The sequence below is a fragment of the Triturus cristatus genome, chromosome 8 (assembly GCF_964204655.1).
Source record: "Triturus cristatus chromosome 8, aTriCri1.1, whole genome shotgun sequence".
NCBI classification, from domain to species: domain Eukaryota; kingdom Metazoa; phylum Chordata; class Amphibia; order Caudata; family Salamandridae; genus Triturus; species Triturus cristatus.
In genome coordinates this window covers 747,090,014-747,104,331 of record NC_140591.1, presented here as the reverse complement: position 1 = coordinate 747,104,331, position 14,318 = coordinate 747,090,014, and the positions used below count along the sequence as shown (strand labels likewise).

Here is a 14,318-nt window from a genome sequence, read left to right as displayed (position 1 = left end):
GACTACCCAAACACCACTGCACTACCCAAAACCCTAAAACACTAACCCCAGCATGACCCCCTACACTACCCAAACACCACTGCACTACCATATACCCTAAAAAATGACCCCCTACACTACACAAACACCACTGCACTACCCTAAATCCTAAAACACTATCCACAGCATGACCACCTACACTAGACAAACACCACTGCACTACCCTAAAACCTAAAACACTACCCCCTGCACTACCCAAACCCCTAGACTACCAAAACACCACTGCACTACCCAAAACCCTAAACACTAACCCCAGCATGACCCCCTACACTACCCAAACACCACCACACTACCCTATACCCTAAAACATGACCCCCTTCACTACACAAGCGCCACTGCACTACCCTAAACCTTAAAACACTACCCCCAGCATGACACCCTACACTACACAAACACCACTGCACTACCCTAAAACCTAAAACAGTACCCCCAGCACGACTCCTTGCACTTCACACACACCACTGCACTACCCTAAACCCTAAAACACTACCCCCTGCATGACTCCCTACACTACACAAACATAACTGCACTACACTACACCCAAAAACACTACCCACAGCATGACCCCCTACACCACACAAACACCACTGCACAACTCTAGACCCTAAAACACTCCCTTCTGCATGACCCCCTACACTAACTAAACACCACTGCACTACCCTAAAGCCTAAAACACTACCCGAGCACGGCCCCCTCGCAAAACAAAAACCACTACACTACCCTAAACCCTAAATCTACCCACAGCATGACCCCTACGCTACCCAACACCACTGCACTACCCTAAACCCTAAAACTGTCCCCAGCATGAAGTCCTACGCTACCCAAACACCACTGCACTACCCTAAACCCTAAAACACTACCCCCAGCACTACCCCCTACACTACACAAACACCACTGCACTACCCTAAACCCTACAACACTACCCTAGCACTACAACTACACTACCCAAACACCACTCCACTACCTTAAACCCTAAAGCACTTTCCCAGCACAACCCCTACACTACACAAACACCACTGCACTAACCTAAACCCGAAAAAACTACCCCCAGCACGAATCCCTACACTATCCAAACACCACTGCACTACCCTAAACCCTAAATCTACCCCAGCACGATCCCCTGCACTACCCAAACAGCACTTCAATACCCTAAACCCTGAAAAATACCCCCAGCATGACCCCCTACACTACCCAAACACCAAGGCACTACCCTACCCATAAAACACTACCCCAGCACAACGCCCTACACTACCCATAAACCACTGCACTACCCTATACCCTAAAACACTACCCCCAGCACAGCTCCCTACACTAGACAAACACCACTGTACTACTATAAACATACCCTCAGCATGACGCCCTTCACTACCCAAACACCACTGCACTACCCTAAACCCTAAAACACTACCCCCAGCATGACCCCCTATACTACCAAAACACCACTGCACTACCCTAAAACACTACCCCCAGCATGATACCCTACACTACCCAAACACCACTGCAGTAACCTTAACCCTAAAACACTGCCCCAGCACGACCCCCTACACTACACAGGCACCACTGCACTACCCTAAACCTTAAAATACTACCCCCAGCAAAATTCCTACACTACCCAAAAACGACAGCACTACCCTAAACCCTAAATCTACCCCCAGCATGACCCCCTACACTATACAAACACCACGGCACTACCCTAAACCCGAAAACACTACCCTCAGCATGACCCCCTACACTAACCAAACACCACTGCACTATCATAAACCCTAAAACACTACCCCAGCACAACCCCTACACTACACAAACACCACTGCACTAACCTAAACCCTACAAAACTACCTCCAGCACGAATCCCTACACTACCCAAACACCACTGCAATACCCTAAACCCGAAATCTACCCCAGCACGACCCCCTGCACTACCCAAACACCACTGCAATACCCTAAACCCTGAAACACTACCCCTAGCACGACCCCCTTCACTACACAAACATCACTGCACTACTCTAAACCCTTAAAACACAACCCCCAGCATGACCCCCTACACTACCCAAACACGACGGCACTATCCTAACCATAAAACATACCCCAGCATGACGCCCTACACTATCCATAAACCACTACACTACCCAAAACCCTAAATCTACCCCAGCATGACCCCCTATACTACCCAAACACCACTGCACTACCCTAAAACACTACCCCCAGCATGATACCCTACACTACCCAAACACCACTGCAGTAACCTTAACCCTAAAACACTGCCCCAGCACGACCCCCCTACACTACACAAGCACCACTGCACTACCCTACACCTTAAAATACTACCCCCAGCATGACACCCTACACTACCCAAACATAACTGCACTACCCTAAACCCTAAAACACTACCACCAGCACAAATTCCTACACTACCCAAAAACGACTGCACTACCCTAAACCCTATATCTACCCCAGCACAACCCCCTACACTACCTAAACACCACAGCACTATTCTAAACCCTAAAACACTACCCCCAGCATGACCCCCTACACTATCCAAACACCACAGCACTACCCTAAACCCTAAAACACTACCCCGAGCATGACCCCTTCACAACACATACACCACTGCACTACCCTAAACCCTAAATCAACCGCCAGAATGACCCCTACACTACCCAAACACCACTGCACTAACCCTAAACCCTAAAACACTACCCCAGCATGAACCCCTACCTACCACTACCCAAACACCACTGCACTACCCTAAACCCTAAAACACTACCCCCCGCACTACCCCCTACACTACACAAACAACACTGCACTACCCTAAACCCTAAAACACTACCCCTCACAACACATACACCACTGCACTACCCTAAACCCTAAATCAACCACCAGAATGACCCCTACACTACCCAAACACCACTGCACTAACGCTAAACCCTAAAACACTACCCCAGCATGAACCCCTACCTACCACTACCCAAACACCACTGCACTACCCTAAACCCTAAAACACTACCCCCAGCACTACCCCCTACACTACACAAACACCACTGCACTACCATAAACTCTAAAACACTACCCCAGTACAAAACCCTACACTACAAAAACACCACTGCACTACTCTAAACCCTAAATCACTACCCCAGCACAATCCCTTCACTACCCAAACACCACTGCACTACCCTAAACCCTAAATCTACACCAGCATGACCCCCTATACCACCCAAACACCACTGCAATACCCTAAACCCTAAAACACTACCCCCAGCATGACTCCCTACACTAGAAAAACACCACTGTACTACCCTAAACCCTAAATATACCCCCAGTATGACCCCCTACTCTACACAAACACCACTGTACTACCCTAAACCCGAAAACACTACCCCCAGCACGACCCCCTACACTAACCAAACACCACTGCACTACCATAAACCCTAAAACACCACCCCAGCACAACCCCTACACTACACAAACACCACTGCACTAACCTAAACCCTACAAAACTACCCCCAGCATGACCCCCAGCACTACCCAAACACCACTGCAATACCCTAAACCCTGAAACACTACCCCTAGCACGACCCCCTTCACTACACAAACACCACTGCACTACTCTAAACCCTTAAAACACAACCCCCAGCATGACCCCCTACACTACCCAAACATGACGGCACTACCCTAACCATAAAACACTACCCCAGCACGACGCCCTACACTATCCATAAACCACTACACTACCCTAAACCCTAAAACACTACCCACAGCACAACTCCCTACACTAGACAAACTCCACTGTACTACTATAAATATACCCCCAGCATGACCCCCTACACTACACAAACACCACTGCACTACTCTAAACCCTAAATCACTACCCCAAACACGACCCCCTACTCTACACAAACACCACTGTACTACCCTAAACCCAAAAACACTACCCCAACATGACCCCCTTCACTACACAAACAACTGTACTACGCTAAACCCAAAAACACTACCCCCAGCACGGCCCTCTACACTACCCAAACACCACTGCACTATTCGAAACCCTAAAACACAACCCCCTACACTACACAAACACCACTACACTACCCTAAACCCTAAAACACTACCACCAGCATGACCCCCTATACTACCCAATCACCACTGCACTACCCTAAATCCTAAAACACTACCCCCAGCATGACCCCCTACACTACACAAACACCACTGCACTACCCTAAACCCTAAACCTACCCCAGCATGACCCCCTATACTACCCAAACACCACTGCACTACCCAAAACCCTAAATCACTACTTCCAGCATGATACCCTACACTACCCAAACACCACTGCAGTAAACTAAACCCTAAAATACTACCCCAGCACGACCCTCTACACTACACAAGCACTACTGCACTACCGTAAACCTTAAAATACTACCCCCAGGAAGACACCCTACACTACCCAAACATAACTGCACTACCCTAAACCCTAAAACACTACCACCAGCACGAATTCCTACACTACCCAAAAACCACTGCACTACCCTAAACCCTAAATCTACCCGCAGCACAACCTCCTACACTACCTAAACACCACTGCGCTATCCTAAACCGTAAAACACTACCCCTAGCATGACCCCCTACACTATACAAACACCACTGCACTACCCTAAACCCTAAAACACTACCAGAGGCACGACCCCCTCACAACACAAACACCACTGCACTACCCTAAACCCTAAATCTACCCCCAGAATGACCCCTACACTACCCAAACACCACTGCCCTACCCTAAACCCTAAAACACTACCCCAGCACTACCCCTACACTAAACAAACACCACTGCACTACCCTAAACCCTAAAACACTACCCCAGCACTACCCCTAAACTACCCAAACACCACTGCACTTCCCTATACCCTAAAACATGATCCCCTACACTACACAAACACCACTGCACTACCCTAAACCTTAAAACACTACCCACAGCATGACCACCTACACTACACAAACACCGCTGCACTACCCTAAACCCTAAAACACTACTCCCTACACTACACAAACACCACTGCACTACCCGAAACCCTAAAACACTACCCCCAGCATGACCGCCTACACTACCCAAACACCACTTTACTACCCTAAACCCTAAAACACTACCCCCAGCATGACCCCCTCACAACACAAACACCACTGCACTAACCTAAACCCTAAATCTACCCTCTGCATGACCCTCTATACTACCCAAAAACCACTGCACTACTCTAAACCCGAAAACACTACCCCCCGCATTAAACCCTACACTACCCAAACACCACTGCACTAACCTAAACCCTAAAAAACTGCCCTCAGCATGACCCCTACACTACACAAGCACCACTGCACTAACCTAACCCTTAAAATACTACCCTCAGCATGACCCCTACACTACACAAGCACCACTGCACTACCATAAACCCTAACACACTACCACCAGCACGAATCCCTACACTACGCAAACACCACTGCACTACCCTAAACCGTAAATCTACCCTAGCAAAACCCCCTAGACTACTCAAACACCACTGCACTACCCTAAACCCTGTAACACCACCCCCAGTATGACCCCCTTCACTACACAAACACCACTGCACTACCCTAAACCCTAAAACACTACCCCGGCACTACCCCTACACTACACAAACACCACTGCACTACCCTAAACCCTAAAACACTACCCCCAGCATGACTCCCTACACTACCCAAACACCACTGCACTACACTAAACCCTAAAACACTACCTACAGCATAAGCCCCTACACTACACAAACACCACTGCACTGCCATAAACCTTAAAACACTACCCCCTACATTACACAAACACCACCGCACTACCCAAAACCCAAAAACACTATCCCCAGCATGACCCCCTACACTACACAAACACCACTGTTCAACCCTAAACCCTAAAACACTACCCCCTGCATGACCCCCTACACTACCTAAACACCACTGCACTATCCTAAACCCTAAAACACTACCCCTAGCATGACCCCCTACACTACCCAAACACCACTGCACTTCCCTAAACCCTAGATCGACCCCCAGCACAACCCCCTAGACTCCACAAACAGCACTGCACTACAAACCCTAAAACACTACCCCCAGCACAACCCCCTACACTACACAAACACCACTGCACTACTCTAAACCCTAAAACACTACCCCAAGCATGACCCCTACACTACCCAAACACCACTGCACTACCCTAAACCCTAAAACACTACCCCAAGCATGACTCCCTACACTACACAAACACCACTGCACTACATTAAACCCTAAATCCACCCCCAGCATGACCTCCCACACTATACAAACACCACTGCACTACCCTATACCATAAAACGCTACCCACAGCACACCCCCTACACTACATAAAAACCACTGCACTACCCTAAACCCTAAAACACTACCCCCTTCACTACACAATCACCACTGCCCAACCCTAAACCCTAAAACACTACCCCCTGCATGACCCCCTACACTACCTAAACACCACTGCACTATCCTAAACCCTAAAACACTACCCCCAGTATGACCCCCTACACTATACAAACACCACTGCACTACCCTAAACCCTAAAATACTACCCCGGCATGAACCCCTACACTACCCAAACACCACTGCACTACCATAAACCCTAAAACACTACCCCCAGCACAACACCCTACACTACCCAAACACCACTGCACTACACTAAACCCTAAAACACTACCCCCAACACGACTCCCTACACTACCCAAACATCACTGCACTACCCTAAACCCTAAAACAGTACCCCCAGCACGACCCCTACACTACACAAACACCACTGCACTACCCTAAACCCTAAAACACTACCCCTAGCACGGCCCCCTACACTACTGAAACACCACTGCACTACCCTAGACCCTAAAACACTACCCCAGCACGACCCCCTAAACTACCCATAAACCAATGCACTACCCTAAACCCTAAAACACTAACCCCAGCATGACTCCCTACATGGTACAAACACCACCACACTACCTTAAACCCTAAAACACTACCCCCAGCATGACCCCCACACAACACAAACACCTCTGCACTACTGTAAACCCTTAAAACACTACCCCCAGCACGATCCCCTACACTAATGCACTACCCTAAACCCTTAAACACTACCCAGGCATGACCCCCTACACTACCCAAGCACCACTGCACTACCCTAAACCCTAAAGCACTAGCCCCGGCATGACTCCCTACACTACCCAAACACCACCGCACTACCCTAAACCCTAAAAGACTACCCCCAGCATGACTCCCTACACGGGAGTTGTAATGATTGCGTTGTTACCTACCGCGTGGTAAAAGCACACGTAGTAACGTCATATATTCGATCTTGACAGGGTTCCCATATCCTCCATCTGGACAACATGAAAACTGTCAGAGTCTTATTAATAAATCTGCCCATTGGTGTACCAGTAAAATCCAGTCTCAGTTAAATTGGAATAAACACATCATGGCAAGGCGGGTGAGCTGGTTGGGAAAAACACCTAAAAACAGAGAGGGCGATTGTGTTGTGTTGAATTTCAATGATAGGATGTGTGCTGACCTCACATTGTGTCACCTCGGAGACTCCCCTTTGGAGCAAATACGGGCCAGCCCCCTCTGCTTCTTTTACCCTCCCTATCAAGGGGCTCTTAAGAACAATCAGCTATGGCCACAATTATTGAAGAGACATCCCCTTCCCCAGCCCTCCATATGGCTTCCCCTTAACCGCTTTGAGGTACTTTCCGGATTAACAGATATGGATTGACTACCCTTTGAAACAAGTAATGCAGGCAAAATGGCAAGAATAGGCAGGTCTTTAGGGAGTGACCATAATGTTGTGGCTAGAATAACAGGGAATGGGTTGGCCGAAAATTCTGTGTGTCCTCCTTCACATAAAACAACCATCACTCACACTAACATATCTGAAATTGAGACTGGAATTGACCCACTTACGCCACCTTTTATACCCAATTCTGGAGCTGTGGGACATGACCCGGAACCCATGTCTGACAGGCTTACCACTACAAGCAAAGGGAGGACACAGTGACAAAGAGCCATAAAACCCGCCCTCTTAGAATTCTTTCTTGGAATATTGCAGGCATTCGCCTAAAATTAGAGGACGAGGTTTGGCTAGAGTATGTTAAGGCATTTCATATCATTTGTGTTCAGGAAACATGGAGACAACATCGAGCTAGACAGTTACTGCTCTTTCAATGTCCATGCAATTGCTTCACCAGCAGGAAGGGCAAAAGAGGGGTTGGTGACAATGATCTCTGTTAAGTATGGGTCTTTTAAAGCAGAGACTCCCCTTGGTACCAACTTATTGTAATTTCAAACCTGTGTCAGGTCAAGACATTGCTGATTAACTGGTATTACAACATCTTTGACCAAAACAGTTGTGATATCATTGCCACTCTCAAGGATGAAATTGATAAGATAGCAGGGAAGTGGCAGCCTTTGTGCATTTATTGGGTGGGGGATTTTAATTGCTCTTTATGCCGGCATAGCCCACACCGAGTGTGTGGGCTACTTGGCACTGAGGGTCAACCGTTGTCGCATTTCATACATACACCACATGGTGAAGCCTTAAATACCATTATCATGGTAAATGATCTGTGTTTGGTTGACACCCTGGTTAGCAGCCCCCAAATACAGTACCCTACTAATATGGGCAGAGGAAGGGAAAGCGATATTAACATCTAGAAAATGTGCTTCTTTCGTTGATAGCTTTGAGTTGGGGCCCAATAAAGCAAGCAACCATAATGCCCTCATTGCCTCCCTACGTGTAACAGTCCAGGAGGAAAAAAGTATTGAGTGCCCCCCTCCAGTATTACCCAAATCAAGGGGTGAGATTGAAATGGAGCAAAATAAATTCCCTCCAATTCTAGGAGAATATTGTTAAAGCTAATTTAAGTTCCATTTGGAAATGCTTACATCAAGACTCTTCCCCAGATACAGTTATACAGGGTTTCCAATTAATCAGTAAGGAAGTATCTCAAAGCCTGACAAATGGGAAGGCCAGGCGACAAAATGGTTCAACGCACAGTGTTCAAGGGCACAAAAAGATTTGAAGATGGCACAGCATGTAACCCCACGTGACAGAACCTTGATTAAAGAGGCCAGGCAGGCTTATAAAAGTACAATCACCCGGAGGAAAGAAGACCTGAGAAGGTTATCCTGGGCAGATCTAGAGAGAGCTAGCACACTTAAAGGCACCAGGGGTTTTTGGGAGGTCAGAAATCAGCCCCTATTTTCAAAAGGCATTAGGGGTATGGACTCAATGGTATCGGGGGAAGTTTTGGAATCTCATTTCTCAAACATATTAACCCGAATGGTATTACATCTCAGGAGCTATGCTTAGAAGTTCCAATAGACCCAATCACTGCATTCCAACTTAGCTCTTCTCTGACAATGAGTGAGGTTGCCCTTGCAAAGAGGATTTGCTTGAAAGCCACAGGCCCTGATGGGGTTCCTCTAGATCTGTTTAAAAGCAACCCTCAACTCTGGGCACCCCTGCTGACAAGTGTCTTTAGAGCAGCAATAGTTGGCCCCATTCCATCTTCTTGGAAGGAGGCAATAGTCGTACCTGTGTACAAAAAGGGAAGATAGGACGACCTGGCCTGTTATAGGCCCTTTTCAATAATTGACGCTACCATCAAGGTTCTGGGGAAGGTTATTTTACCCCGCCTCGAGACCTGGGCAAACACCACCGGGCTCATGTCCCAAACACAATATAGCTTTAGGAGGGGCATGGGGACGAACGGACAGTGCCTCAACTTGTCCCTGATTAGGGGCAAGTACATGAGGGCAAGGAAGGGGTCAATCCACCTTGCCTACATGGACTTGTCCAGTGCCTTTGAAACGGTTAATAGGAAGAAGTTATGGGCACAGATGGGGAAAATGGGCTTTGAGGAATCTCTCATTACCTTTTTACATAGGCTGCATGCGTCCACTACTGTTGTTGTACGAATTAGCCCTGGGGTAGAGAGGACTAGGCCTATTGTTTCTACAGAGGGAGTTCGTCAGGGGTGTATCCTGGCTCCTTTTCTCTTCCTTCTGTACATAAATGGCCTAGAGTCTTCTCTATTAGAGCAGGCACTAGACTTCCCTAGAATTGGAGGCAGCCCGGTCCCTTTGCTATCATTTGCAGACGACATGGTCCTAATGACACTAACCACCAATAGCCTCCAAAAATCTTTAAATGTTTTTCTGATTTTATGATAGCATTGGACCTAAAAGTAAATTTTAATAAGTCTTATATTATGGTGTGTGGCCCCGGGCAAACTAAAACAAGAACATTTATTGTAAAGGGCAAGACCATTGAGAAGGTGTCCAATTTTACATATTTAGGGAATGTCTTTAACAATAAATTGAACTGGGACCATCTTGTGACAGGAAGGGTACAGCATGCTAGTCGTGTAGTAGAGGGTCTATTTCGCTTCGCTTGTAAGTTGGGTCACAAGCTGGTAGCAAAATTAATCACTTTATATAAATCAGAATGCCTGTCTGTCGCAACCTACGGGGCAGGAGTGTGGCGATACCAGAAGAGCACCCAATTACAAACCTTAGAAAATAAGTTTATAAAAAAGATTGCTGATGACCCCAAAAAGTGCTCCCACATCCTTTTGCCACTCTGAGGTAGGGCTGGATTTTATTGAGGATCAAATTAATATTGCCCCATTAGTTCTATTGGCTAAAATGTGGCTGTCAGAGGAATTAATGTTCTCAAGGGAAATTATCAGGGATTGTATGACCCTTGATAATGTCTCCGTTTTGTCAAAGAGAATTTTAACGAGATAGGTTTGGGGCATTATTAGGATAACCCTGCTAGCATCCACACGAACATGAAAACTGTTATAAAAGAAGCCTATCTTGCTGAGTTGAACATGTTTCGATGGCAATCAGCAACAAAGCACCTTGCACTTTATGCTGTGTTGCACACTTTACAAAGAGCCTAGGGCGCGGTTTCTTACTCCAATCTTTATAGAAATTCGCCCTTGCACCTATCAGGAGGCTTTTAATTTCTTACCCTCTTTGTCTACTGTTGCTATTTGCACTGCTGTACTTAGTTCCATTAGAATTGCATTGTTAATAAGGAAACGGTATGAATTGTAATAAGAAAAGGGTGTTGTATAAACTGAACGTGATCATTTTTAGTATTTTGTATGCATGCTTCACTTTTATGGTCCATTTTAACCAAATAAAGTTATTTTGATCTGTGTGGTCTATGTTAATGTGTGCACAAATATTATCAGCCTCTTTGAGAATGCATCATACAAAAGCCACACCTTTTGACTTTGTCAAGGCTTCCTTAACAAATGTGCTCTCCTGTCTTCCAGGTGCAATAATTGATTATGGGACACTTATTAGGCTATATGATATTTAAAAAAGTACTAACGTTTTCTCTAGGTTTGTAATATCACTGCGGTTTTCTGCCCTGTTTTCAAAACAGAAAGAGGATTTAGCTAAACATCCAACTGAACCATACTCTTTGGTCCTCACTCTTTTTCAGTTGCATTATTTATTGACATCAACGGCCAAATGAATAGTAAATAGCACCGTGAGAATAGGTATTTTTCATGATTAACTGGACTAAAAATAAAAAGATGTCTTTTCTGATATTACAATATATTTATGATTAATGAAATCTGTTTACACGGCCTGGCTTTAAAATGATGGCATTACCTTCGGTATTAATCATCTCGATATTCAGGAGCTTTAATCCCACGCATGCGCACAGTAATCTTTCCATCCCATCCGCACTGGCATGCAGACGCTCAGCAATGGTGGCAGAAGGCAGGGGGGCACCAGACTCCTGCAGCAGGTCAAAGACTCCAAGTTCGCATGCAGCAAACATTGCCTGAGGAAGAATAACAATAAAATGCAATCTTTAAATTAGAGAAAGCTTTCTAAATCAGTTTAGTGCATTTACATTCAGTGAAAAATGTACCTGCTACCAAAATGCATGTTTCATAATAATTCCACGGAACACATTGAATTAGGGATGCTCAGCATGACAGCGCCAGGACACCCTTGGGTATTAGTGTGCTTTATAAGCTTCTAAATAAATATACATAAATAAATTATTTAATTTGTGCGTCTCTTTCGGAAGTTCACGTTCGGGAGATAGGGGTAATGACCCCTTCCCTTCGTGATTTAGTACTCTGTTGGTCTGCTACAATATTTGTTATTGGGCTGAAATGTCAACTCTCCTAAGGATCAGGATATCGACATTTGTCATTTGTTGTGACTCTATCCAACTGTACTAAGATTACTTCAGCCCACCTTTTCCTATTTTTCTTCCCCTTCATTGAATTGCTTGATTGACATATAATTTGTACTGTGCTGCTGTAAATCCAGAGTCGCAATACTCACATTTTCTTTTACAGTAATTTTTGATTAGTTAGCAAACAAGGTATTAATTAGTTCATTTTCCTACCTTGAAGTACTCTTAAATAATTACGAAAGTCTACTGAAAATTTGAACCCGTAGGGCCCGATTTACAGAACTAACTTAAGACAAAATTCTAAACTTACTACCATTTTGGTATTCACAGAAGGCACTTTACCTTCTGTGAATACCGAAAGTCTTAAAGTTAGGATTTTTCTCAGTTTAGGAGTAGTAAAGTTAGGACTCCTAACTTTAGGACTCCTAAATGCCTTCTGTGAATACAGAAAGTCTTAAAGTTAGGATTTTTCTCAGTTTAGGAGTAGTAAAGTTAGGACTCCTAACTTTAGGACTCCTAAATGCCTTCTGTGAATACCGAAAGTCTTAATGTTATGATTTTTCTCAGTTTAGGAGTAGTAAAGTTAGAACTTTACTACTCCTAAACTGAGAAAATCCTAACTTTAAGACTTTCGGTATTCACAGAAGGCATTTAGGAGTCCTAAAGTTAGGAGTCCTAACTTTACTACTCATTAGGAGTCCTAACTTTACTACTCCTAAACTTAGAAAAATCCTAACTTTAAGACTTTCGGTATTCACAGAAGGCATTTAGGAGTCCTAAAGTTAGGACTCCTAACTTCTGTGAATACCGAAATGAGTAAGTTCCTTCTGTGAATACCGAAATGAGTAAGTGTCTTCTGTGAATACCAAAATGGTAGTAAATTTAGGATTTTGTCTTAAGTTAGCTCTGTGAATCGGGCCCCTTGGGTTTCATCTGATGTACAGGATTCATTACCACTAAGATACAAAATTATCATGAGAAACCGTGGGTGAATGCTAACCGTGCATGCTGAGTGCCTACACACCTTGCCACTACATTATTCTCACCATGCAAGTTCCTCGTAGGTAAATCTAATCCATTTCCCCAATGCATCAGTGTTGTATATACTATTTTACAGCACTCTGTCTCACTAAGCCACTTTTGCAACAGTTTTCTGCACCAAGGAAACTGCGAAATATAGATATAATAATTAACAATAAAGGGGCAGATTTACAAGCCCCTTGCGCCTCTTTTACGCCGCCGTTGCGTTACTTTTGTGACGCAACGGCTTCGCAAAGCCAGCGCCATGGTGCAGGGTACTTACAACTTGACGCATCTGGGAAATGCGTCATGTTGTAAAGCCCTGCGCCACATGTAGGCGTTCTGGCGCAGGGGGAGGCGTTCCGGTGCAGGAATGCCTCTAAAAGTGGCTGAGTGAAATCTACAAGATTTCACTCAGCCACTTTTAAGGCCATGCTGCGTCAAAACCCTGCACCTGCTTGAAGCAGGCGTAAGGATTGACACAGCATTTTAAAGAAAGGGCACCCCCGAGCCTTGCTGGAGCTGTGTCGCGCTTGCGACGCAACTCCAGCAATGCGCCGCCTTTACGGCAGCAGATGCGTCACACATCTGTCCATTTTTTCCCCATGGTGCACCGCATTGTAAATGCGGAGCATCCAATGTGGCGGAGCCGTGACGCACAATAACTGGCGCATCTCTGCTGATGCAGGTATGCGCCAGTTATTGTAAATCTGCCCCAAAGTGTGCAAAGCGTAGTAAATTAATTTTCTTGCTTCTCATCCTCCTTCTCCATCAGAAACATGTAAACGATGAGCATGTGGGAAAAACTGTTATTTTCTCAAGATGAAGCAAAGAGGTTGGTTATATCTTAATTGAGGATGAAATGTGGATGAAACGCAAGCCTGAATAAAGCATCAAGCAGCTCGAATATTTACTCTGTAAAAAAAAATAACGACAAAATCACTCCAGCTCATTGGTCCAGGGTTTTGAAAGCACTGGTATACTGAGAAGACTCAATCTGCCTTTG

The 14,318-nt window shown here is 45.5% G+C and overlaps 1 protein-coding gene across 1 annotated transcript in view; it reads right to left on the bottom strand.

Annotated features, from left to right (window-relative positions):
- LOC146805016 (acetylserotonin O-methyltransferase-like) overlaps nt 1-14,318 on the bottom strand; it is a 498,405-nt gene that overhangs the window by 424,741 nt on the left and 59,346 nt on the right. Inside the window, exon 2 of the mRNA XM_085620449.1 lies at nt 11,752-11,926. Within this exon, the coding sequence (XP_085476575.1) occupies nt 11,752-11,926 (175 nt within the window). The remainder of the gene's footprint in view (nt 1-11,751; nt 11,927-14,318) is intronic.